General features: G+C 46.1%; 1 protein-coding gene and 1 long non-coding RNA gene across 7 annotated transcripts in view; one reads left to right on the top strand and one right to left on the bottom strand.

The window, feature by feature from the left end:
* The window catches only part of IQSEC3 (IQ motif and Sec7 domain ArfGEF 3), a 75,761-nt gene that overhangs the window by 29,447 nt on the left and 19,113 nt on the right, over positions 1 to 27,201 (top strand). For 5 of the 6 annotated variants that reach the window (XM_085049422.1, XM_085049421.1, XM_085049425.1 and 2 more), the window contains exons 2-5: positions 2,182 to 2,262; positions 16,430 to 16,718; positions 21,447 to 22,525; positions 26,586 to 26,747. In XM_085049422.1, coding sequence (XP_084905548.1) covers positions 2,182 to 2,262; positions 16,430 to 16,718; positions 21,447 to 22,525; positions 26,586 to 26,747 — 1,611 coding nt within the window. Of the gene's footprint in view, positions 1 to 2,181; positions 2,263 to 6,618; positions 6,816 to 16,429; positions 16,719 to 21,446; positions 22,526 to 26,585; positions 26,748 to 27,201 lie in introns of all 6 variants that reach the window. The other variant, XM_085049426.1, reaches the window with a different exon arrangement.
* Positions 13,171 to 26,692, bottom strand: LOC146442755 (uncharacterized). The gene is made up of 3 exons (XR_014849449.1): positions 26,562 to 26,692; positions 26,166 to 26,416; positions 13,171 to 13,256 (listed from the first exon to the last, which is right to left on the bottom strand). It is a non-coding gene; the product is annotated as an uncharacterized LOC146442755 (long non-coding RNA).

The raw sequence follows: 27,201 nt of genomic DNA, 5'->3' as shown, positions 1-27,201 counted from the left end.
GACTGTCAAATCCTTGCCTGCGGAGCATCCCAGCTAGATGGAGCAAGGCACTGACAGGCTCAGGCTGTTCTCAGTCCTCCCTTTGCATCTCTGCTTGCCCTTGTCCTCTGCTGCTCCTGCACACACTGGGAACCTTATCCCAGCATGCCTCCTCCTCCTCCTCCCCCTGAGCCCCTTCCTCACCTGTGGCACCCAACTCTCCCAGAACAGGAGCTGCAGCTGCAGTGCTCAGTGTGCTGATTCTCTGACAAGGATCTGGGAGATGATTTTTTCTTAAAATGCCCACAGGAGACTGAGCCTAAAGTCCTGAAACTTTACACCACAATTCCTTTCCCTGTTTCCCTTTTACTCTTCTTTGTGTTTCTAGCATGCTAATTAACTAGCAAGGCATTTAATCTATAGATAAGCTTCTATTTCTCAGGTTTTTGTTCATCCTTCCTCTTTTTCCCTATGTTTTCCCTCTCTCTTATTTGCTTTCTTCAAAAGGAGGAATTCAAGTTGTGCATCTGCTGTTTGAATAAAAGCATAGAACAGTGGAGTTCATTTAGGGAAATGTTTAGATCAGAAATGGCTCAAATATGGGGTATCTATTTTTTTAAGATTCTATTTGGTAGTTGTTGAAAGCTCTAGAGCACAAGTCTTATGAGGAGCAGCTGATGGCACTAGAGAAAGGGAGGCTCAGGAAGGACCTTATCACTCTCTACAACTCCCTGAAAGGAGGTTGGAGCTAGGTGGAGGTTGGTTTTTATGCAAAACTGAAATGTTTTCAGAAAATTCCTGACAGATTCTAGCTGGGAGCAGTGAGAGAGGATGTAGGAGCTGGAGTATTTGTGTGAGCCTGCTTGAACACAGACTCAAATATGATCCCTCTACCTACTTCAGTGAAAAGAGAACACAAATAATTTTTGGACACATCATTCAGATAGCTGCATGCAACCTGGGAAGTTTAAATTAGAAACAACATAGTGAGAACCAACAATAAGCAGCCTGGCAGGAGAGAAGGGATGTGGGCTGGGTGGTTTCAGAAACAGAAGGCCAGGAGGTGAATTTTATATGCCACACAAACATCTTTTCCTGCAGGTTGTGTAGCACAGGCAGAGACTGAGGACATGATTAGAGGTCAGTGAGGTAAAGTTAGCAATCTTTCCCTTGCTGAGCTTCTCCTGCCAGTCCTGTTGTTTCCAAGGAAAGATTCCTTTTGAGAATACCTTGGAAGCCAAGGAAGTGGAGAACTAAGCAGTTTGTTTTATTAAGCTAGCTGCATGTATTGTGATTCTGGTGTGCAATTCAGTGTTGAAAAAATGATATTATTTGAAGGTAGCCAAGTACTTAGTGGCCATAAATAGCTAGAATTGTTGGACTGCAAGTTGAATTTTATCTGAACTACAAAGCTCTGTTGTGTGAGTCAAGGATGGATTATAGAGAAACTTGAAGCTAACACTCTGTACATTAATAACAGTTAGAATAGACAAAGCTGTAGTTTAAATATCACTTAAAAATTAATAGCTACAGTGGACAGCCCATAGATCATGGTATATGAACTGTGGCAAACACATTGGCTACACAAGTGACCAAAACCTCCACTGAAACTGTTGTAAGGAGGATGTGAAGATGAGCATGTGGCAACTATTTGGTGAAAAAACAGCAAATCAATCAACAGCAAGGAGATTCCAGACTTCAATAATTCTGTTGGTCTGGACTGTTGCATGAGGGAGGGGGAGTTTAGGTTATAAGGGTGTAATTTTCCAGGGATTTCTTTGTTTGGTGTCCCTCTTTTGAGGCACCAAGCTCAAGACACCAAATATCATAACTGATTTCTTGCAATAAACTTATCTAATGGAGATGAGAGGCCAGTGTCAAAATATCTGTTACTCTAGGATTTCTTTCTTTGGGTGAATTCTTTTGTCTTTCTTATCCAATTAACACATTTTTAGTCTTTTGTTTTCCTGTGTTCCATCAGGACTGATGTCCAGGTAAGGTCAGGGAACAGAACTGTCAGCTCCCTTCTCTCTGTTCCCCTCCACCTTGGAGTACAAAATGTCCATATAATAATGAAACTACTCTTTCAGCATCACTGGGAGTCCCTGTCCCCTTGGAAAAGCTCTAAAAAAAGCTTTCTCCCTTGAGCTTTCTGCTGAGTGAAGTGAACACTGACCCACTGTGGTTTGTTTTTTCTTGCAGGAATGAAACTGTTTTACACCAGTTCTGTTGCCCAGCAGCTGATGCAGAGCAGAAACCTTCATCTCCAGACGCCTCACCAAGGTGGGAAATTGTTGCCAGAAAGACCTTTATGTTTCCTGCTTCCTTATCATCCATCACTGATGTTCCTGCCCCAGACAAAGCTCACAAGTTACACATGCCAATCCTCCTCCATCCTCCCCTACATCCCATGTTCCCAGCATTGCTCTCCCCCTCTCTTCCTTCCCAAAGATTACTGTTTGTACTTTTGTGTAATTGCCTGCAAACCCCCTCTGGCTTCCACTCACACACACAAAATGTTTTTTTAGCCTCTCTTCAAACATTTCCATCAGCCCACATTCATGCTTGTACCTCTTCTTACTGTATGTGACACTGGCATGCACATGCTTCACTCTTCTCCTTCCAGTTATTTATCTCACACTCTGAGGTTTGGCAAGTGGCATCCAAAGATGAGTCTGAGTCAGGAAATTCTGAACTGGGGCTGAATGCCAATGACCCCTGTAGCATGGTGCATCTGGGCTTCTCACACTGATCTGTGCCTGTCCATTTGATGCCTTTTGTCCTGCTCTGCAGGCCTCATGCATTCCTTACTTTTTTTCCCCAGACTTTCTTATGTTCTTGCCATTTCTAATGCCTCAGTAGCAGTCCTGAATCTGCCTGTGTGTGACACAATATTCTATGCAGAAATAAAGATGGTTGAAGCCACCATGGCTGTTTGAAGGTGAGAAAAAGGCACAGAGAATTATCAAACTCACCAGTTAGTTTTATGCTGGCCATAAAACATCTCCTAGTCTCTGCCAGGTCCTGCAGTCAGCCATGGGCTTCCTTCATGTCAGAAGTTACGGTGAGGAAGGGAAAGAATGGCAGAGAAGGAAAAGCACAGAGTTACCATGGAGCTGATGTCCATATGGTGCTCTGGAAATGCTCAGGAGGCTTCTAGGAGAAGCTCATCTTATAATTTAGAGTCTGTCACCCTTCTCAAGTCATGAACAGGTTCGTGATTGAACCAAGTCAGAACAAAAGTCAATCAGGACAGAAATGTGTGGGTCAGCCAGCCTGAATGGGCAATCAGCTCCTGGGTGAGCCAAGCATATCCCTAAATATGGGATCATCAGGGCTCCTGGTGGGAGAGCCTGGTGCAAAGGAACTCCCTGTGCAGCTCTTCTGAGTCCTGCTGAATGGACAGCAAGTCACAAGTGGTGCTGTTGTGAATTCTGATAAACCAGCTCGGGTTTTTTCTCTCTTTTCCCCTTCCTGATGGTTTCCCTAAATGAGATAAATCCTGTCAGAACTGATGCCACTAATAACCATCAGCCATCTAGTTTTAATTAGAGTTTGCTTCATTAATGCCCCAACTCCTCTCTGCACAGCAGATTAAATAATGTACTTGGAGCTCATTTACACAAACCCCCAAACTGCAAGGCTGAGCTGCAATCCTTTAATTAAACAGCCTGGCTGATCCCTGCCGCTGCCTCGGCTCATCAGTCTAAGCCGATTAAAGAGAATAGGGACTAATAAAGAGCATAAACAGGGAAGTGACTCTCAGCTCTTCAAGGGACTTGGAGACTCCAGTGGTGATCAGCTGCTTTCTCCTCCTCTGGCAGGAATTGCACCTCAGCCCACATCCCTTCTGTCTGGGACCTGCCAGAATGGTTCTGTTTCCAGCAGGAACCTATCTTGTGGGACAGGAGTCCTTTGGGAGTGAGGGAGAACACAGCAGAGGAGGGGAAGACAAAGAGGGACAGCCAAACAGTGAGATGAGTGTCTGCCTGACTGCAGGAGAGACAAGCAGGAGCAGCCATACAGCTCAAGAGAGGGGCAGGAGAAGAAAATGCAGGGAATAAGAGAAGGAGGTTGGCTGCCAGGACCGATCTGGGGCAAAAGTTTGTCTCTGCTTATGGTTTGTGATGGTCACTGTTGTTCTGGTGTGGTCTTCCCTAACATTTCTCTGCAAGATTTCTGGCTCTTTCTTTGCTACCAGCTAAAAACGCCTTGGCTTCCCATGGATGGCAATGATTAGGAACATGTCAGTGTCTAACCACTCAACAGAAGCCAACTCAATGAGGCAGTCAAGATTATTCCCACTCATCTTGCTCTGCTTTGCTTCACTGACTGCCACAAGCAGAGCTAGGCCCCTTCTCTCCCCCAGAGGGTGAATTCCTTGCGGGGAAGTTGCAGCTCCATGAGTTTAGCAATGCAAATTTCCCACCTGGCTGCTTAGCTGGGTTGCACCAGCAATTAGCAAGACTGATGCTGTAGGCCATGAATATTAAGAGACAGATTTGATCCCAAATTCTGCCAAGAAACTCAGAGCCAAAGTACAGGATGAGGTGATGGCAGCAGCAGGCAGATTTCTGTTCCTGAACAGGGCTTTTCTTTACCAAAGGACAATATAAATCCTTCACCATTGTCTCTGCTGCACTGGTACATCACTGGCTTCATGACCATAAGCCATCTTGCAGGTTGGGTTTCCGTTGGGAATGCCAAATACCAGGTTGAGTGACATGAAGAAACTCCAGGGATGGCAGTAGGAGCTAACCCTGCTCCTTTACTGAGGTGCTGATTAGACTCTAATTTAGCCAAACCCTGTAATTTCATAAAGCAACGGCTCTTTTTCTCCCTGGCTTTTGCCTATTAATGGCAGGGTTTCATTCTAGGGATTTGAATAGCCTAGTAATTGCATTTCCCACTTCTCCCAGTCACATACAGTGGAGACTGGCATCCCAGAACAATGACCTTAAAATGTGTCCAGCAGCAGCCCAGCTCTAACAGGATTACATACCATTTTCCTTTGTGTGAGGTAATAGGGCTGAGATGAGAAAGATTTGTTTCTATTAGAGTAATGAGAGGAAATGATGGAGTCACAATTGGAGGGAACAGTATATTCATTCAGTTGCCTTTCACAGGCTTTTCGAAGCCTGCCTCTGTGGTGCTGAATAGGAAATCAGCAGAAAATCACCTCTCCTCCTGTGATGGGAAAAGTTCTGCATCAAACTTTAAGTATCAGGGGCAGGTCTGCTTTGGCAGTGGAGTGCTGAAGCACTGTGGAAGAAGTACAGATAAAACCTGACATGCTTTTAAGATGAAGATGAGTTTTCTCAGAAAGAGGGAGCAATGTTCTGGAAGGGTTTGGATGTGCTGAGAAGAAGGACTAGGATCTGAAACATCTATGGGAAAGTTGGGCAAGCTCTGTTCATATTTTCCCATAGTATTTTCACACTTTCCAGTAGGGAGACTGATGGTTAGATTGGGATTAAAACATTATTAATGCCACTGGCAAATTGTTTACTTCATGGTTGTGGACCAATGAAATTGTAACTCATTGCAGTTTAGACTTTGAACAGCTCTTTAGGCATTACAGTAAAACAACTGAGCTACTCAAAATTTTATCTGAACTTGTGAAAGATTGACCTTGCCTGACAGGAAAAATGGGAATCCAGTCCATGAAATGGGAAATTATAATTTTTGATTTACGATTGCTGGCAGGATATTGGATATAGAATCTGGAGGTGAGTGCTTCCCCTCAGCTCAGAGCTGCTCAGTGGCTTTGGCTTGGGTGTGAAACACAATGATGATTCTGTATCAAACCAGATTTATAACCTTCCACCTAAACAAGCCTTACAGCTCTCCCTAATTGGCCCCTGGCTGGCAGTGTGGAGTGCATGTTCCTACAATTAGTGGTCCATGGGGGATGAATTCTCCTCTGATTCTTAATGGGGAAGGCTCCAGGTCAATCTTGATGTGGACATGGCACTGCAAAGCAATGCCATGGTCTTGTGTATTCTAAGGACAAATGACCACACACAAAGCTCATCAGTCTGACTTCTTTCACTCACCCTAAAGTCCTACACAGCGCTGGTTTTAAAAATACAGATAAGTTTGAGCAACATTTCTGCTTTGCTAGCACATCCTGTTTGTGCTTCTCATTTCTTTTCCTTATTGAGGTCATGGGCATGAAAAGAAGATTTTTTTTTTCTGCTTCTTAACAGCTCATCTACTTCTTATTCTTCCCTCCCCATAGACTTAATAATGCTGTTCCAGATAGTACCATTGGAGGTTTTGGGATGCTGCAAACAGGCAGAGATGGGTCAGCAAAGTTCACATAAATATTCCCCCAGCTTGCAGTTTTCAGAGTTTGGATTTCAGTCTGACACAAAGAAGTGGGCAAAGAGTAAGGTCTAGATCTAGATTTAAACTCTTTCTAAGACTGTCAGTGAGCAGATTCCTCACTTTTTATGGGTGCTTTGTACAGTGAGGACTAGCAGCTTCAATTGCTTTGAAAGAACCCAAGAATCACAAAGAGGTTTAGTGAATGTAGATTTAGGGCAAATATAGAAACACTTAGGATTATAAGCAAGAAATGTTTTAGAGAACCTCCTTAACATCATAGTTACCAACAACCTTGGGAATCTCTTGCAGGGAGGTATAGTTGGCAATTCTTCTGGTACTATGACCTGGGAGGAATGGCTCTCTCTGGAAGCATCCAAAGCAACAGGAGGGCAGTTTCAGATGCAGCGTCTCAGTCTTGTAAAGGAGCTCCACCAGGACATTTTGGCACTCTCTCCCTCACAGGCATTTCCCTGCTCCTCTCCAACAGCTGGTGCAGCTACTTTCAGGCAAGTGTGGAGAATGTGAGGGTGGGGAAATTAAGAGAGGAATAGATTGGCTCTTCAACAGGAAAAAAAAAACATTTCTGGTGGAATCTGGAGTCTCCCTGTCACACTGGTTGCTTTGCTTGCCTCTGTCAACACCTTTCTTCAGGAAGGTGGAAGATGCTAGGAGAGAGAGGCCAAAGAAAACACGCTTGAAGTATCCTATTTTGAAATGGCAAAGATGCCCATCAGACACATTTTCTGAGAGCCTGAAGCTGTATCCAACCATTTCCTGGCCATGTGTACTGCCAGCCCTTTGTTTTCCCCAGTTGCTTCTGTTGCTTACATGGGTCCAGCCCTAGAGGAGTTTGGACTTGGATTCCAGCACTCTTCTCCCACATGTGACAGTGCTTGCTATACCTTGGGCCACAATGATGTGGGAAAGAGGATCAATGATAGCCAACCTTACAGCTGTGGGAGCCACTTTCAACAGCTGTTGAGATCAGTTAGCTGCATTAATACCAGGCAATTCACTCTGGTTGGCAGATGATCCTCATGTTCTCTCTCCTATACTGCAAATAATCCCTTGTCCATACCATGGCAATTTTGGGTACCAGGGGAATGCAACAGAAACCCCTGCTGTATCCTGTGTTTTCTGTGTGATAATGCTACAGATATGCATGGGAAGAAGCCATGCCAGCCTTGGAAATCATCCTGTATCTAGCACTAGAAAAAGGGCACAGACGGCTGGTAAAGGGATAGCAGATGGGCTGTGGTGGAGCTCACTCCATTCGTCCTAATCCTCTGCTAATATCAGCTGACCTGCTCTGCATCAGCCAGGATGCACCCACTCCCCAAACTGAGCCACTCCACACCTTTTGTACCCTAAGGTGAGCTCTGGTGAACTCCACAGGTGGTTTCTGTGGACTCTCTCTGTCCATGTGCTTGTTAATGGTTCACAAGGCAGAGACAGATAGGGCAAAGAGATGGGAAAAAGAGTCAAGGAGAGAGAGAGACAGACTCATCCCAATAAATATAACAGTGCTATTGTAAGAAAAATGGATGGCAGACATACTGTACAGAGAAGAATAACAGGAGAGAAGGAGCAGGAAAAGCAGGAAGATAAAAAATAGCATAAATGAAAGGAGAAACTGCAGGGAACAAGAACATATGAGCAGGAGATAAATGAGCAGGTCCCTTGGCTGGAATAATCCTGTTCATGCCAGCATTCCTTGGCAGTGATACAATGAGACTGTGGCCTTTTATTACACATTTTCTTGTAGTGTGATGTCAATCCAAAGGCCTTTTGTCTTTTTGGGGCTCTGCAACACTAACTCTCTCCTATGAAGGTTCATTTTCTGGTCACCCCTATGGGACAGGCTCTGTGCTCAGGTACACCAAGCTCCCCCCCTTGGAAAAGCATCCCTGTACACTAGAATTCCTTCTCCTGCATGTGGCCCTGGCAGGCTTTCCTGTGCTTCAGGAAGGACTGAAGAGTTTGAAGTGCTGTAGAGGTGCTCAGGCCACTCCATCTGGGTTCTGCAAACAGACCTATATAGCTGAGGGAGTGCATGAAAAAAGTTGGAGATATTTTGGACTGTCATCTCACCTGTTCACAAACTGGAAAGTAGCTGGAGGCTATCCATCTTCCTTGAAAAAACATCATCCTGAAGAAAAGTGAAAAGGCAAAAACAGGACCTGAGCTCAGTGGGATTTTTCTTACAGACTGAGGAACCTAATTCTGCCCACATCACTTGGAAGTGTATTTTAGTAGCTTTATCCACTTCTGCTTGGCACCTTGATTCTTTCCCTTACACAAGTGTCTCTGTGCTGTTACAGCACAGCTGGATCTGATAAGGATGTTACAGAATGTCCTAAAATAGAGTATTTTGGGCTAGATCCTCCACTGAGGAAGGTGCAATCCACAGGGATAAAGCCATTTATAACACCAGCCAGGAGGCTACTGCTCAATAACACAGCAGGATTGGTTGAGTCTAGGCAAACTTCATGGGTTTTTTATGATCTTGCCCCAAAAGATCCATGTCTGAGTAAAGAGAATAGGGGTGGGAAAAATTTCCATTCCTCATAGGTAAGAAAAGTTGAGGTGCCCTAGGGAAACAGGAGCCTGTGTGACCAAATGTGTAAGTTGCTAAGTCATCCTGTTTTCCAACTTGGAATGGAAAAAAAGACAGAAAAAGGAATGGGGCCTCAGGGAAGAAATGTGACGTGAAGTGGATCAGAGTGTAAGTGAAGCAGCAGAGACAAAATAGGTTAAAAACTGGAAAAGTAGAGCTTTGTGCCTACTGCATAAGGCTGTGGGGGTGGTCACTGCTTTGGGGAAAGGAGGAAGGAATGCTAACCAGGCTGTTTCTATCTTGGTCTTCAGCCAAAGGGCAATGCAAGAACCTAGATCTGAACACAGTGGCAAAGTTGAAATCTGGATAATATCTGATTTCCTAAAGCTGGTGAATGCTGTTTGGATTGTCTGGATTGAGGGGGATGGTGATTGGAGGCTGTGTTACTCTTTATGTTGAGGAGATCCAGGCTTCTTTCTGACTGGTTTGACACAAGCAGTGACCTTCTGCTGGGCTGCAGTAATCACAAGAGATGAACTAGCTGAGATATTTGAGGATAGAAACAAAATTTATCTGAGTTACACCACGATGTTCCTGTGAAGTGGCTCACTCACTGCCTTCACAAATCAATGACACTGATCCCTTAGGAAGGAACCCAAAGGTGCAGCCCAGCCTCGAGTCCATCACAACAGGTAGAAAAAGAAGACTGCAGAAGCCTCTGCCTAGGTCTACAAATGCTGTGTCCCTCACCCAGCTCACAGCTGGATGGGGAGAACAATGGGCTGAGGGAACATGCAAGCTTTCCTTGCCTTGTAGAGACTCTGCTGCCTCCCAGCCCTGAATTCATCTCATTTTAGCAGGGAAATTCTATCTTCTGCATGATTGCACCGGCAGGCTTTTGTCAGCGGATTTGGTGATGTTCAAACCTGCCTCAGGGATGAGGAGCCAAGAGATCTGACTCGAAGTGGCAGCAAGACTGCTGCTGAGAAGCCAAGTTTCCCTTTCCCGGGGTGCTGAGCGGGCAGTTACACTAATGCAGGATGCCATCTGTTTCTTCCTTCTCTAAAAGGTCGTGTTTACCAAACATTGCAGAGGCAAGAGAGGTCCAGGGTTAAAATAAAAGTGATTAAACCCTGCAGAGCCTCCTATGCCTTCGGTGTCCACTTGGTGCTCTTCACACCTCAGTGAAGCACAGGTGCCTGTTTGGAGCAGCCACAAGGAGCCCTGTGTGCAGGGACAGGCTGTGGGACCTGTGACCAACCTGCAGAGATAGCAGGGCCACCAGCCCAGGGTGCTGAGCCCCAAGGTGGGACAGGAGCTCAGAAAGGAGCTCCACTGCCTAAGCTGAGCCTTGTGCTCCTGCAGCTGGTGACACAGGAGGCATGGATGGGAAGAGGAAAGAGGGGTGTGCTGGAGAGGTGGCCCAAGTGCCGTTCTGAGGTGTCACCCAGACTGTGACAGCCACACCACCCAACACAGCACACCATGAACACCACTTCTCATAAAGTGAGGTGTTAATAAACTTAGCTGTTCCAAGCCATTCTCTGCCTCCATGGAAAAGCAGGGATCTTAGTCCTTTGGTGGCTGAAATCCATCAGGGAGAGCCAAGCCCTCAGCCTGTCCGCCCAGCCTGACACCTGGACAATCATCTTTCCACCAGGAGGGCATGGGGTGCTGCAGAAATGTTGAGTTCCTGTAGTGCTGATCCACAGCAAAAGGCACAACAACGTGGGAATCACACAACTAAATCTGAAATGAACACCCTGACTTGGTGTGTTGGTCCCTGTGGGACAAGAGGCTCTTGCTAGTATTATTACATTTTCTGTCTGCTTAATGTACATCTCACCAAAACCACTTGAAGTGATGCTGAAAAGATGTTGCCTGCTTCAGCCCGTGCTAAAGGATGTTACATTTAATTGATTTCCAATATATTTACTGTACCATACTGTCAAATCTATTTTACAGGTGTGTGTGCCAGCCTTTTTATGAAACAAGTAATATATTCCAGGATGGGTAATGAGCTTGGCTAATTACCATTAATTCCTCTTGGGTAAAACTAGTGTGAGAAGATGGCTTGATGCCACTGCTTTGCAAGGTGTTATGTGGATGTAGACAAAATCAGAATCTTGTTCCTATATTTGTCTTTGTTGGGGGAGACAGTCTGAGAAGGCTGCAGCTTGGCTGGCAGGGGATGATTTGCCAAGATCAAGTTCCAAGTTCTCTGCCTTTCTGGCAGGAGAGACTTTTGCCTTCCATCAGTTCCAGCAGACTCCCAGAGAGCAATGCCTCCAAATCACCCTAAAACCTGAACTTAGAAGCAAATCAGAAGCAATTCTTTTGCACTCAGGCCCCCTGCCCGTCAGAAATCTCTGAACCTTGAAAAGATCCCATAATATATTACCAAGCCTGTCTCATCCTTTTTTTTTTTTTCATTGAATTCTGATGAACCCATTCACCATATGTCATGGGTGTCCTCAGGGAACACTGAAATGAAATAAACTGAAAAGGCACTTTGGACCCTGCTAAGTCAGCAGTTGATTTTTTTTTTCCTGGGCAGGGAAGCTCAGGAAAGACAGAGGGAGCACAGGTTATTGCAGACTTGGGGTCAGGACTCCATTCTACTGGCATTAGCTAGTGAACTCTATCTAATTCCCTATATGGCACTTCGTAGGATTTTTTTATTCTGACATCTTTGAAGTCTCATATATGTCTAAGGCCATGAGAAGCAATTAATCAGGCCATTAATCACTTACAAAATTTAAGAGCAGCATATATACAATAATCAACCAATCCTCACAAGGAGCTCTGTGAAATGGATGCATAAATTTTTGTGGTGTTTCACAAAGTCCATGTAGTCTTTGCCCCAGTTACAGGTCACAATCCTGCTTACTGACCTTGAATACCATGAAGAATGCATTTGGTAAGTTATCCACAGGAAACAGAAATATGATCTTCTTCTGGAGTGACACAGGGACCCAAAAGAGAGGTGAGATCAGCCTCTGCAGAACTTTTATAACAAGTCACAGCCAAAACTTCATTCTGTACAATTAGCTGGACTTTTTTGCATAACCATTGTACCTGGCAACAGGGCATCTGATCATCCTCTTCTTCAGTCACTGATTTCTTAAACCACTCACCAAATCCACTACTATTTTCTGTTACTCTGTGATTGATCTTATTTATCTGCAATTTTTTTTCTTCTTAGAAAAGGAGAGAAGGTGCAAAGAGACAAGATTTTTTGTGGTGAGCACATAGGAGCTCTGTAGCTCTGAAATGATCAGTGAGAAAGCTGTTTTAATTTCTTACAGGACTAACTTACTGTCCTTGGGAAGAGTAGCTCTTCTGGCCCTTGAGCCCTGTTTAGTCACTCAGCCACCCTACAAACAATTTTCCGAGAGCTCTGAAAATTACTCTTAGACCATGAACTCATTCTGGTACTCAACAGAGGTGCAAGGGAATGTAATGTCTGGAGCATCCAACTTGTGCATTCCTGCCTGCAGGTCTGCCTTGAAATTGCCTTGAAATGTTTGAGGAGAAAGCAATGAGTGTTGTTTCTCAAGCCATGAAGTTTGGGAACATTTAAGCCTGACAGTCAAGATCCAATAGATAACCATGGTTCATCTCCACAGCTGTCAATTAGAAGCACAGATCCTTGGCCAGCTGGAAACATGGATTTCCAGCAGCAAGGAGGTGATGAGGAATATGCAAGGAAATGCAAGATCCTGATGCTGCAGCAAGTGCAAAGCAGGCATGTCTCTGCCAGGACAGACAGTGATGCAACAGCTCTGTGCAGACATGGGGAGCTGACAATGCTAGAAATGGGCATATGGGCTTCTCTGGCATGATAATTTAGTGTCACTGATCTGGTCTTTATGCTTTCAAAAGAGCAGAGAGACAGAAAAAGGAGAGTAATAAAAAACCCTCACCATAATACCATTTCTCCTCTATCCTCTCTCTTCATCCTTCCCTTACTCTAATCCTTGAATAAAATCTTCCTGAGAAACCTGCACATAAAAGCTAAGTATCAGAAGTCTTATTTACTTGTGCCAAATAAAAATATTTACGGATGCCAACTGAATTGTCTCAGTGAGAGCTTTTCCACCATCCTGCTTTCTTGAAACAAGCACTGGGATTCAGCTCACAATATCCCTGATATCCCTGTTTGGAAATGCTAGACTGGGGATAGTATTTTATATAAACCCTAAATCAGATTGTAGCCATCCTTTCTGTTAACAAATCTGGCTGTGTCTGCAGCAGGCATATACAAGTCAGCAGTGCAAAAGAACAGGACATACCTGAAACACGAGAGATGTTTTTCACAGCAGATGGAATCTATTTGTAATCGTGACTAGGCTCCTTGTTACGGGTCATAAAAGTCATGTAGGAACACCTAGGAAGAAGAGAACAACCCAATTTGTAGTCTTCCTTTTTATGTGATTGCAAGTGATTTACATTAATATTGCAACTTTCAATCGAACAGAATTCAAAGAAATTACAAACCTTCCCTACCTGATTGCATGACTGTAAAAGCTGTGAATAATGGTGGCATATGATGCTTGAGAACAGCAAGTAAAGAGCAGTGATTACAGCTGAAACTGCAGGGGTGATGCTGGGATTCAGAGCTAAATTGACCTAGTTGGAGTTTGGCCGGGACTTTGGGATTCACACCTTCGACTCTGCGTGGGACTTTTAATGATTACAAGTGCTTAGACCAATTTTCTCATCCAAAAAACCAGAATGTGCAATAGCTCCATTCCCTTTCTTCATCCCACAGCCAGGGAGGCTGATTGCTTACTGGCCAAGGGAAAGCAAGTGAATCCCCCTAATTTGCTTAATAACATTTTTGTTCCCTCAGAGATCTTTCTGCTGTGCTCTCTATCCTTGCCCTACTTACTTTCCTTACTGTTTGGTGGTTTTTTTGTTGGTGTGATTATAATATCTCCTGAGCCTTCTTTTGTTAAGGAAACCTTCGTCCTACCAATGCAAATCAACTGTGTCAGTCAGGACAGAGGGAAAACATCAGGATTGTCAAGTTTTTATTTGTTTCACTGCAGCATTAGTTTTGGCATTTAGCAGTGTATTTTTTGTCCCTGAAAATGGCCCTTCTTTGAGCAGAGAGTTGGAGCAGAGACCTCCAGCCTTCCCTCCCAGCCTGGGTTATTCTGCAAAGCCTGCTGGTTTTAATTCTATATGAGCACTGGATGTAGGATATCTTGTCACTGTGAATGCTACTCACTCACTACTCCTTGTGTGACAGAAAACCAAGCAGAGAGATGCTCCCACCAGGGGTGACATCCTCCTCACACAGCAGCAGGACTGAGCACTGCAAACATTTACACACACTTTATATTCTACCTAGAGCAGCCAGTGGAGCCCTCAGAAAAACAGGGATAAGCAAATGTGCCAGTGTTCAGAGGACCATCGTGTCAGGGAATATTTGCTGGCATTTGGAGTCCATTCATGCACCAAGGGAAGTCAGGGAAAGCTCTCCATCCAACTGCCTCAGGCCCTGAGCTGCCCTAAAGCTCTGTGTAGCACACTGGGTGCTGTGGCCTTGACTCAGCAGAGCAGTTTGAAGTGTGTGTCTGCTCAGTGAGAGCTCAAGCATCCAGCTGAAATTGTTCTGTAGGGCACAGTCCAGTTCCCACTGAAATGCTGGGGAAGCTTTTGCCACGCACTTCAATGAAGATGTGATCAAAGCTATGTCACCTGGTCCTCCCTTAGGCTGAGGATAAAAATTGCTGCTCTGCTGGTTAAAATCAGAATGGATAGAACAGGGGCTGCCAATAAAAATGTTACAGTGAGATCTGTAAGGGAAAAGTCTTTTAGGAAGATTTCCTGCAACGTGGATGGAGGTAGAACAGAAAGAGTTAAAAATCACTATGTACTTTAGGAATATATCTTTAGGTGCAGAAAAAAGTGCAGCATCAGGAATAGAACAATGCAAACTTTTTTAAGGTGTTCAACTTAAAAGAACAGTTTTATGCCTCATTTTAATGGTGATATTTCCTGACTGATAAGTATGCAAAGACGTCATTCTAATACACTTTGACAAAGTTGGTTATATAGCATTTATGTAAGACACTGGTTTCTTCTGTGAATTTATTTTTTTAAGTCTAACTGGTGACTACAGGCATGTGTATAAAAGAAGAAACCTTCTAAATTTAAATCCTTCTTCTTCCTTAATTCTGAAGTTGTGGTACTGTCTTTTGCTCATCGCATTTGGAGCCCTCTTAGAAACTCTAGGAATATTTCTAAATTTGATTGTTAATATATTGAACAGAAGAGCTGCCATTGGAGAGAATAAACTACTTAAAGTACTAGTAAGTGTGCAAAAGTGCTCTGAGGCTTAGGAGGCAAAGTCTATTTACAGTTAGCAGACTTGGACTCTAAAGGGCTTACAGCACTTTTGAAAATGAGACTTAAAGGCTTCTAAGTAATTTGGGCACTTCAGAAAATCATATCTAATTTTCCTCTTTTTGCTCTGATATCAACACCAATCATAAAATGATTTATTATCAAGCTGATAGCAGAACTGGTTTTATGTGGAGCAAATCCAAGACAAAGAAATATGATTCAGAAGTTAATTAAATAATTTAACAGTGTTTAAATATGGGAGGCAGTACACATCCTTGGTTTCAGTGAAATTAAATGCATTGGTTCTGTAGTAATTATTTCCAAACTGGATGTTGTTCTCAACTAAATGCTCCTCTCTTGGATGAGCTGTGTCAGATGGACATGGTGCAGCAGCAGCCAGAGTCCATGGAGGCTTGCACACTCTTAGAAATAATAAATAATTCCTCTGCAACCACAGGAAAAGGCTAAGGTAACAATGAACAAACACCTTCATGGTTCAAACAGAACCAGAGAAGAACAAAATCTTGTTTGAAATCAGGTGATTTCGGAACATACTTGGCAAGAGGGGTTAAGTACAGACTTCCTCAGCACTTCAATGGATCAGACATATGCTAATCCCATCCTGCCTGGAGCAAGATGTCAGCTCTCTTAGAGCACACTGTTGTCAGGCCCTGGTTTCACACAACTGCTGCTGTGGCTGACAGGGGAAAAGAGAATTTTCCTTTCTCCACAAGACCTCGGTGGCACAGCAATTTGTGGGTCAGGAAGGGATGGCTTCTTTCATGGAAGCACTGCAGTCTACTGTGGCTGTATTGGAGACACTTTTAAAGAGTCAGGGTCTCAGGGCTGGCTGGCTCTGCTGCCTCTTTGTGTTCCCAAAGAGTTTCTCTGGGAACTCTGCAACATTTAGCCACCCTGTCCCATTTCCCACTCCAGGGGAAAACTGGTTCCTTGGGATCCAGGCAGCTCCAGGAGCCACAGGTTCATATAGGGGTGCCTGACCTTAAGAGAGGGAGGCATCAGAGCTTTGGCTGGACCAACCTCCAGTCCTGATCCATCCCTGGAGGAGACCCCTGACAGCCCAGGCTCCCCAGCCATTTAAAACTCAGCTCAGGCAACCAGTGTAGCCAACCCCACCAAACATGATCATCAATCACACATAATATAAACAAATAAAAAAAGCGAAACGTTGCGTTTTGTTCACAGTGACGATCCCAGCGGTTCCACAAGCAAGAGAGCCGGGTGTGAAACGGAGGATCCGAAGGAGGCCGGCAGACAGAGTGGCCAGGAAGGCAGGTCCGACACCCTGACGCTAAAAGCCCAGCATGAGGAGCTCCAAGAAGAGCAGGCAGCGGGGTGTTCCCCTCTGGTGCAGAAGGCGAGCCTCCACCACACGGGCTCCCCAGTGAGAGTGCAGCGCAGCAAAGGGACGGCCTCGTGTTCCCATGCGGCTGCCTCCGATTATGAGCTCTCCCTTGACCTAAAGAATAAACAGGTACTGAGGCTTCCTGTTCAGGCTGTGGGAGAAGGGGATGGGGTGGGTGGGACTGCACTGGCACAGTGGTGGGGTGACTTTCAGCAAATAATTTAGCCTTTTGTTCACCTCGAGCTTTCGCCCTGCCTAATCGGCCCTTTGGCTATGTGGGGCTGATGGAGGAAGTAGCTTCCCCACCTCTGACTGAGCCACCTTTTCACCCAAACCTGCTGGTCCCTGTTCCTCATAGCCTGGATTCTGTGGTCCAAAATGGACCTAGAAACCCAGCTGTGAGTGTAGGCTTAGAGAGTGGTTGGAGGCAGCCAAGAGCAGCAGCATCCAGAGGTAGTGCCTTGCTCACCCTGTAGGGCTCCCAGCAGCTGGCTGTTCCCAATGACCTCCCTCATGGGAGAGTCTCTGAGAACCATCTTGCCTTCTTGGATCATGCAGGGCACACCCCCAGCACACTTCATTAGCATGAGCTTTCAAGGGGAAGTGGGGTTTGTTCAGTGACTGTCCTGCACAGCATCTACACAATATTTGTGCACTGCTGCCACTGCTGTCCTCAGTCCAGAGGAGGTTGCTGAAGAGATAGGCAGGTTTACCAGGCTGAGAGAAAGTGATTCAGTCCTAGAAGTTGCAAGCTTTGCCTTCTGTGCCTGAGGCTACAGCCTAGCTCCAGAGCACAAGCATGCCTGTCTCTAGCTGCATCTCCTGCTGGACTCCCAGCAGGGGACAGTGGGACAGAGGCTGAGAGCAGCTGGCCTCCTCCCTCACAGGTAATGAGGTGGAACTTGCCCCCTCCCTCCATGTCTCTGCAGATTACAGTCCAGGAGAGCTGTGGTGCAAAACAGAACCTAAAGCACAATTTCTGCCTTTTTCCTGGGAAGCAAAACAGAACCTAAAGCACAATTTCTGCTTTTTTCCTCAACCAGAGGCTGTAGGATGTGCAGACCCTGCAGTCTGTGAGGTGAGGAGGACAAGCAAACACTAGTGACAGTGCCCAGATTACATTCAGCCAGAGAATTCAGAGGGAGCTGTGCTATTGCAGCTGAAGGGTCTCAGTTAATGAGGTTTCCACAGAAGAAGCTGCTACTTCTGGGACATCTCTCTACCACTTCCCTCAAGGCACTGATGCCATCCCTAAACATACATGTCAGATCAATGATCCAATAGATTGCTGAGCAAAAGAGACACCTTGGCTCTCTAGCTCTGTCTTTCCCAAAATACTGCATATTCAACTCAGACAGAATTCTTGCTTCACACCAGGAAAAAAAACAAGACAGGCTAATTAACTGGCTTCACAAACTAATGTGATATATCCTCAGGGTGGGCCACATCTTGACTGCTATATATGGGTTTAGCCTCCTCCATGTCCTAGAGCTGCTCCGGTTTGTCCTGGGGAGTGTCTGTCCTGTGTTATTTTAGCTTTGAGGTCATGTTGCCATATCATTGTTCTTGCAGCAGAGGCCAAACCTGCCCTGGATGCATGTGAACAATACAGAAATGTTTAGCTGATTGTTCATTAATATCTGGTGCCTCACAGAACTGACCATGCAGGAACCAAACCTATCTCCTTGGTGAAATCACTTTTCTCACTGCAAAGGGGTCTCACAGTTACTGTGCCCCTCCAGACTCATGGATGTCCTCAGTGAATTGCCTCCAGCTCTGGAAGGGGGGATTTTCAGGCAGGGAAATGTACTAATTCTTCCACTCTTGCACTCTAGTATGTGTTCTTATAGGATGCCTTTCAATTTACTTCTCAGGTAGTTCATTTAAATGGGAATAACAGTGATAGAGACTGCACAGCACTGACCCAGTAGAGCTCTGTTCAAAGCAGAAATTATAACACAGGAATAGATCTTAGAGTAACAGAAACAGGTGGAAAGAGACATTTTTAGTCTCACTGAACAACTGAAGTCACATTAATCTTTTGGGAGAGGACTGAGTGCTAGTAAGGAAGGAGGGTAGAGTGCAGGCTCCTCTGCAGGGCTTGGACCAGTTCTTGCCCCCCAGCATCATCCTAGAGAGCTGATGACTGGCTTCATGGCTCTCCTTGCTCCTCACCCCATGAAACAGAGAATTCTGACAATGCATAGAGCAAAAGTAGTCTATGCTAGGAGGCTGGAATGGAGACTCAAGTGCTAAAGTTCCCCTGTGCTTAGGCTGTGCTGCAATGTTGGGGAAATGCAGGGGATCACAGGAAAGAGAAGCATGCTTTCAGTCACACACACTCTTGGGCAGTGCTGAAGGGCAGCAGGTGTCCCATGGATGAAGGAAAACACCCCATTAAAAAATATCCCTTATAGCAATGTCTCTCCATTGTGAGAGGCTGGAAGGAGGGAGGGAGAAGCATTAAGAATGAGTGATAGAGAACATGTATGCTTTGTATGTTTTTTTTTTTTTTTAATTTTTACAATGCATGCATTGCCTTGAGTGACTCAGATTCTGTCCCTGAGCCTGATTCTTTTCTGGTTTTGACATGGTGGCACATCACCACTGCTGAGAATGAGATCAGGCCATCTCTCCTGGCAGATTTATGAATTTATGCCTATGGGGATAACAACAGGATCTGCACCTCAAATGTTTGGCCATATCCAAGCCTGCTCTTTGGCTTGCCTTAGGCTGACCTTGTTAAATCTCCCTTCATGTGCAATCCCTCACGGCAGTGGATATTTCACAGCCATTTCCAATTCAGCCACAAGGCCTGAATTGCTCAGAAGGAGTATTCATATTGAGGCCCAGAAATGTATTAAGCTAATTATTCTTTGAAATCCCCTCGATCCCCCTCCTGCTTTTCCCTTCCTTTGGCGCCGGCTGTCGGATCATTCCCCAGAGAAGAGTAGCTTTAAGTAGGCAATTACTTGTGATTCATAGGGTTTATTAGGAGAGAGAGAAGGCCAATCATGTCTGGCCTTTCTCGCCTCTCAGATGGGAAGAGAAGGTTCCTCCAGCCATACAGACATACATCTCCATTAGCCATGACTGCTGTGGTGCTAGCAGATGCACTTTCCTGCTCTGGAGAGAAAGAAATCCTTGATTCCTTTGGACTGTCAGTTAGCTTGACCTGACAGCAAATGCATACAGAGATCAATAAACAGCAAAGAAAAAGAGACAGAGACCAAATGCTGCCAGACAATGGTGGGGAGGGCACTTTGTGGGGGCTCTGCCAGTCTTCTCAAGCATCCCTTGGAACAGTCCAGCCATTCACATGTACCTACATCACTCACTGATGGTGTCATCTGTAACTTAGGTCATGTTACAAAAAAGAAGGAAGCAGGTGACATGACATGACTCTGTGAGCTGATGCTCATACCTCAGCTCGCTTTGACTGCAAAACTAATTTGCACTTAAACTCAGATCTTGTGTGAGCTCAGTTCCTCCAGCTGTGAGTACTGGGCCAACAAGGCATGGTGAGGGAGGAGTGGCATGTCTGGGGATGAGGATGCAGTCAGTAAAATTCATCCTTTGGTTCTGCTAATGAGCTCATACTCACTGCATGATGGATGCAGCGAATCCTCTGTTAATTCTGACTTAACCAGCACTCCCAGTGCTACCCTTCTTCTGTTTTTGGCTTTTCCACGTGTGCACACACACATCTTAACAGTACAGTCTGCACCTGCACTCTGCCCTGTGAAGTGCCAACAGTGCAGAGTTTAGGTCACAGTTCAGCCTAAACCTCAGTGAAGGTAATTTGAGTTCATTCTTCTTTTTTTCCTTCAACCCCATCTTCCACCTTGATATTTATACTGTCCCACTTGTCCTCTGTCAGTCACACGCCAGAACCAAATCATCTGTCATTCTCCTGGAACTTGTTAGTGAAAACTCAGCTGCAGAGGAAGAGTTGGGGGATTACTAGGAGGTTTAAATTCCAGACTACAGAAATGACCACACATACTTGCTTTGCTGAAGCCAGTTGAGATGGCACTTGGCTGTGTGTATATGTTTTTACATGTGTTTGTTGTTACCAGCTCAGGTAAATCCTCCTTCTCCTTGTTTTTAGTATCTTGTCTCAACATTTAAAATTTAGATTTCTTTACCTTTCAAAACTGAGAGTCTTTCTTTTTTGGGGTATTTTTCTTTTCACTGCTGGCTGACACTTGAAAAACTCAGATATCAGAAAGGAAGACACTTTGGTATTCAGAGTGCTTTTTAAAAAAGAACTCAGAACAATCCCAGCCTCCACTAACTTATATGGAAGTTGATGTTTCTCACTAACTGCTAGATCAAGCCAGCATTCTCTGCATTCAAAAATTAAATTTTCTTCCCTTTTTCTGAATGATTTCTCCTTTCCCTGAGAGTATTTCCTAAGGTTGCTATGGAGGGGAGAAGCATTAGTAATACTCTGAGACAAGAGATAATGCTTATCATTACCAGAGCACTGCTGAGCAGGAAGACACATTGCTGGCACGTTGTACTTGCAGTGATGAGCTTGTCCTAAAGGCCATCAGAAGTGAGTCTGCAAGGGAAGGGCACCTGCAGCCTCCAGGCTGTATGGCTGGAGCTCTAGGAAGAGCCACAATCCCATTACAGCTACGAGGAAGCCCATGGTGCTGATGATTTAGCAAGCCGCGCCCAAAGGGGAACCTTTTGTTGAAATCAGGGCAGTGGCATTGCAGGGAAAAAGCTAATTCACTGTCAGAAGTTCCTTTGACATCACTGAAGACCAATCAGTGTAGGAGCTGGGCAAACAAGAAACCATCGGGAGGCAATTAGCAAAAACTAACGACTCTGCTCTGTGTTTTTCAGATCGAAATGCTAGAGCACAAGTACGGCGGCCACCTGGTGTCCCGCAGGGCAGCTTGCACCATCCAGACGGCCTTCAGGCAGTACCAGCTCAGCAAGAACTTCGAGAAGATCCGCAACTCCCTGCTGGAGAGCCGCATGCCGCGCCGCATCTCCCTGAGGAAAGTCCGAGTCCAGAACTCGGAGAGCTTCTCCGCGGAGAAAGCCCTGGTGGAAGGGTACAACTTCGTGGGCATCCCGCTGGTGAGGTCCCCATCCTTGCCTGCCACCATCAGTGGGGCGCTGACCGAGCTGGAGGACTCCTTCACGGAGCAAGTTCAGTCCCTGGCCAAGTCCATCGATGACGCCCTCAGCACCTGGAGCCTGAAGACCATGTGCTCCCTGCAAGATGGGGGTTCCTACCAGATCAGGGAGACCTTCAGCGCTAGCTCCATGCAGCCAAACCAAGACTTAGAAGCTGAGCTGCAGGATCAGGAGAAGGAGGAAGGTCTCCTGCCAGATACTCTACCCAAGAGCAGCAGCACTCTCATGATGGCTTTTCGAGATGTCACAGTCCAGATCGACAACAAGAACATCTCTGTCTCATCATCTACCTCGGTGTCCATGGCAAATTGCCTCAGCAGCAATGACCAGGCTGGACTCTCTCAAGCTCCCAAGGCTGAAGAAAGCCCAGGAGAAGGGGAGGGAGAAGCTAGTGAACCACCATCTGCCCCAGAGAGCTTGCCTGAGAACAGCCACACTTTCACCGAGGTGGATGTCAGTACCAATGGCACGGGGAACAGCAGTGCTGAGCCGGATCAGATGGCAGTGCAAAAGCTCCAGTTTGATGCCAGCAATGAGGCAGGACAAAGCAAAGGCTCTGAGTCTGAGAATGCAGACAACTCAGAGCAGCTGAGCAGCAGCAGCACCTCCACTTCAGCCAAGTCAGCCTCTGAGGTGTCCTCAAAAGAAGCCCTGCAGGCCATGATCCTCAGCCTGCCGAGGTACCACTGCGAGAACCCAGCCAGCTGCAAGTCCCCCACACTCTCCACAGACACCATGAGGAAACGCCTGTACCGCATTGGGCTGAACCTCTTCAATATGTAAGTGACTCTTCCTGTGTTTCCCAGCCTGTGCTGTGCCTCACACACACAGGTGATGGCAGGCTTTTGGTCTACATCCATCTTCAGGGCAGTTCATTTGTATTCAAGGGCATGACCATTTGGGTATGCAATGCACAACACAGGATGGCTTCCCAGAATTCTGCCTCTTCTCTTTCCCTGAATTCTCCCAGGTACTGTCCTGCTCTTCTGCCTAACAGAGGAACAAGCCCACTGTTCCATGAGTAGTGCCCATGCTCTCAGAATTCATTGAGCCTTCAGTTCCAACTGCCCATTTGGCATCCACCAGCTGAGCCTGGGATCACTCTGCTCCACTCTGTTGCAAAGGAACAAACATGGCTGGGACTGTAAACCCAGCCATGGTTGCTTAACACAGGGTACTTCCAAACACAGAGTGAGAAAAACACAGGTAGAGCTGAGTTTAGCTAGCCCAGTATGAGTCATAATGACAAAATTATGTCTCTGGCTGTCATTTTCCTTCAGATACTTGGGTAGATTTTCACCTGACAGACCAGGTTTAGTCACCTCAGTCTCTCATATATCTGAGTTTGATATCCTATGAGAAGGCTGTAGGTGTGAAAGCAAAAGCAGAGCAGAGGTTAACTCACAGGGTCACACATGGATTGGCAGAAAGCAGCTGAGCTCCTATAAGGAGCTTTAGATTTGCTCATTGCCTTTTGATGAGATTTCTCATCTAAGCAAGCCACAAGAAGTACTGGGTTTTGCTTTATCATCACACTCTCATATCTCTGTCTTTGTTTCCATTTGATTCCCCTAATAATGAGGGTGCAATATACCCATACTAGTAGAACGTTTTTCCACACGTTAGCGTGGGCATTTTAGTCAAAGCAAGCACTGAACATTATGCAGTCCTAGGCAGAAAGTTTGCACAAAGGGACAATGCACAGGATTTATATCTGTGTGGCATGGAGGCTGTGGGCTCCAGGAGGCAGGAATCAGGAAGAGAGGTTTTTAGGGTTGGGCTCAGAAGTGGTTAGGGCAGACAGATTTGGGACTCTTCTAGAACTGAGGAGGATATATTTCCAGTTCTGAGATCAGCTTGGAGGACAGAAGTGAGGAAACTAACTCACTTCTGGGGAGTAAAGCCTTTCTTCATTCTCTGAGCAGTGTCTAGGGACACATGGCTCTATTCATGACTTCCCATCCAAGGGGCTGGCAATGCCATTAGGCTTTCTGCAGTTATTTGGTTGTTACATTCCCTGTACATTTCCAGGAAGGAGCCAGTTTATTGTTGTGGGGTTTGGGATGTGGGCACTGATCTGTAGGGCATGGAGCTGAAGCTGAGTGTGTGTGAATATGTGCACCTCCTTTTTCCTGGCTTTCCCTGCACCAGGAGCTGAAACCCTGCAGTTGCTCCTGGTATCTGCCCCATTCTATCTGGCCTTGCCTTGCATTTTTGGAAGGCAGTGCTCTGCTCAGAGCAGGCCTCTAAAAATGCAGTTTCCCCACCCCTGCTGCACCGTGAGGGGGTGAAATCCCTGGAATGGTGAGTGCCTCATTATGCAGCACTGCTGTAAGAGCTCAGTGTGTGGGCAGCTGGCTGCGTGGGCAGAGGGAAAGCCAGCAGGACGTGAGGAATCCCGCAGCATTTGCTGGCTCTGCTTAACACCCCTGCAACACCAAGAGGGATGAGCAGGGACCAGGCTCAGAGAGAGGGGAGTGGAGTTGTCTGCTGCACATCTGGGGAAAAGATGCATGCTGCACTACGTGAACATCTGCAGATGTTCAGTGGCAGAGATGCTGTATTGCTATCGGGATTTTGTGGAGAACAAATTGAATCTTGGGAAAAACTGATGAAAGGATGCTGTTAGTGAAAGAATATTTTAGTCTAGGCAGTGCAGGAGGGCTGTCACAGCTGGAATGCTTTATCCTGCATCCTCTGCATTGTGTGTGCCATCTTTACTGAAAGCTGCACATCCATGCCTGTGTGTTCATTTTTCTGGTCATATTAAGCTCTCAGCTCCTCTGGAGTGGATCCAAAGTCAGTCCAGTGATTTTAGAGTCACACAGGTGTAGCTGAGTTCATCCTCCTGTTGTGAACACCACACTGTCCCTTGCCAAATTCCAAAGTGTGCAGATGGATGTGCATTTTAAGGATCTCTGTTGCTTAGCTTGACACGTCCTGACCATACCACCTTTGCACTTAGCAGGGAACTTTGCTTGTGCTCTTCAAAGGTGAGCCAGGAAGTCTGTGTGATGATAAAGTGCTTTTCCCTGAAGAAGGCCTGAGGTTTTCAGTATCAGATCTTGCACCTCTCCTATTAATAAATTTAATGGGCTGGTTGTTCCTGCAGCACTCTCCCCAGGGATGCCACACTGCCCAGGATATTTTCTTTTGACATTACTGAGTAAGCAGAACTATTTCAAGCCCACCTACTTTTTATATGCCCATGAGGCCCCTGTAAGGAGCAGGCCATTCTGCTGAATGCTGATCCCCTTATAGCTAGACATATGCTGCTCACCCACATACTTCACCACCTGACAATGTCACAGTCTGTGCCTGTGCATATCATGCATTCACGTGCTCTGAAATCTCATCCTATTCTTTCCTCACCCCAGGAAACTGCCTGAGTAAACTCACCCTTTGAGCCTTGACAAAGAACCCTGAATTTGGATTAATGATGGAAGTATGATATCATTTCATGAAGTCACCCTCTTACCACTCACCAGCTCAGACACCCAAAAGAAATGTGGCAATCTTCCTGCCATTGCAGGGATTCACCTCAGCAAAGTGCATCATGACAGAGACCCTTCAGTGGGGCAGACTGAATTATAGGAAGGAAACTTCCTGCACAATACACATGTACCATTTGTTCTTGTCTGGGTTGTGGGACAGGCACCATATAGGCTCACAGCCACTCCTGGGATACACAGGAGCTTCTGAGAAAGATGGGGACAGATGTTTTAGCAGGGCCTGGGGCAATAGCACCAGGGGTAATGTGGTTAAACTGAAGGAGGGCAAGTTTTGACTAGACATAAGGAGGAAGTTTTTTACAGTGAAGGTGGTGAAACACCACAGGTTGCCCAGAGAGGTGGTGGATTCCTCATCCCTGGAGATATTCAAGATCAGATTGGAGAGAGCCCTGAGCAACCTTATCTAGCTGAAAATGCCCCCACTATGTGCAGGGCTGTTAAAGGTCCCTCCCAACCCAAAGCACTGTGTTTCTGTAAGAGCCATGTGTGCAGGCACAGGCACTGGCACAGGAACAAGCAGAAAATCACTCCCACAGCCAGGCAATCGGGCCCACTCAGCAGCAGACCTGTTCTCAGAGACACTCAGCCACAGAGGGAGAAAAGCCCTCTCTCTGGGAGCTGCACGCGAGCTGCACGCTGCTCCCTGCCTCCTCTGACAGAGCATTCTCTGAGAGTTTTCTCTCACACACAGAGATTTCTGCCTGAGGGGGTGAATCAATAGAGAAGGGAAGAAAAACACAGCTAAGGGTGGAGGAAGTGGGGAAGAGATAAGCAAATCTGAGCATGGGATTTCTGCTCAGGCAGCCAGCATCAAACTCAGGTGAGGAAGGTAAAAAGTATCACTCAACACTGAGCATTGTAAATGTACCAAAAAGAGAATTATTTTTTTAACAGAAAAAGTGCCTACCTTTGGTTATCCCCCTTGGAGTCTTGAGCCTCATTTGCCCATAGACCATGGCAGCAGTGTCTCCTAAGTTTCTCCATGGAAAAAAGAGCCCTTGCCTCAGGAGCAGGTGGATGGCAGAGGAGTCACTGATGAGGTGTGGTACAGTGCAGGATCCTTGGTGGCCGTGGGGTGCCACTTGTGATTACCAGGTGACAGCAGGTGCCGCAAGTGACACAGCAGGTCCTGGGACATCCTTTTGTCCTCAGCAGCAGCTAGGGGGGCACAGAGCAAGTCACCTTTCCTCACCCCAACCAGTCCCATTCCTGACACACACATGAACTCGTAACAGCCCAAGCACTACCAAGAGCTACATTGCTGCAAGCATCAGGTGAGCTCAGAGAGACCATGCAAACTCACCTTGTCTCTGTCCTTGCCTTGCAGAAACCCAGACAAAGGCATCCAGTTCCTGATCTCCCGAGGCTTCATCCCTGACACCCCCATTGGGGTGGCACATTTCCTGCTCCAGAGGAAGGGCCTCAGCCGCCAGATGATCGGGGAATTCCTGGGCAACAGCAAGAAGCAGTTCAACAGGGACGTCCTGGAGTAAGTCTGGAAATCTCTTCCCCCTCTCCATGCACTCTGAAGGAGTTGCCAGCCCACTCTGCCCCTGGCTGCACTCAGCTGGGTCTTTCTTTTGTTATGCAGAATCAAAAATCTCTGTGAGAGCTGCCTTTCCATTAGGCTGGAAGTCCTTTACACTGGGTCCTTCATCATGTTCTCCCATTCTCCAAAATGTTCTCTATTTCCCTGGAATTTTGCAGTGGTTTCTCCTGAACCAAACCATCCACACACCACTTCTACTCCAGGGGAAGACTGGAGGATGCCAAAGTTCAAGAGGCAAATCTAGGCCTAAATTTTAAAATTAATCCCAGCTGTGACTGCTGCTGCTTATTGCTGCAGGTACCTGACCAAAGTTCAAGAGGCAAATCTAGGCCTAAATTTTAAAATTAATTCCAGCTGTGACTGCTGCTGCTTATTGTTGCAGGTACCTGACCTT

Source organism: Lichenostomus cassidix, chromosome 1Ab (genome assembly GCF_008360975.1).
Source record: "Lichenostomus cassidix isolate B80296 chromosome 1Ab, HeHo_3.0, whole genome shotgun sequence".
Taxonomy (NCBI): Eukaryota; Metazoa; Chordata; class Aves; order Passeriformes; family Meliphagidae; genus Lichenostomus; species Lichenostomus cassidix.
The sequence above is the reverse complement of the archived record's forward strand: the minus strand, read 5'-3'. Positions and strand labels throughout refer to the sequence as shown.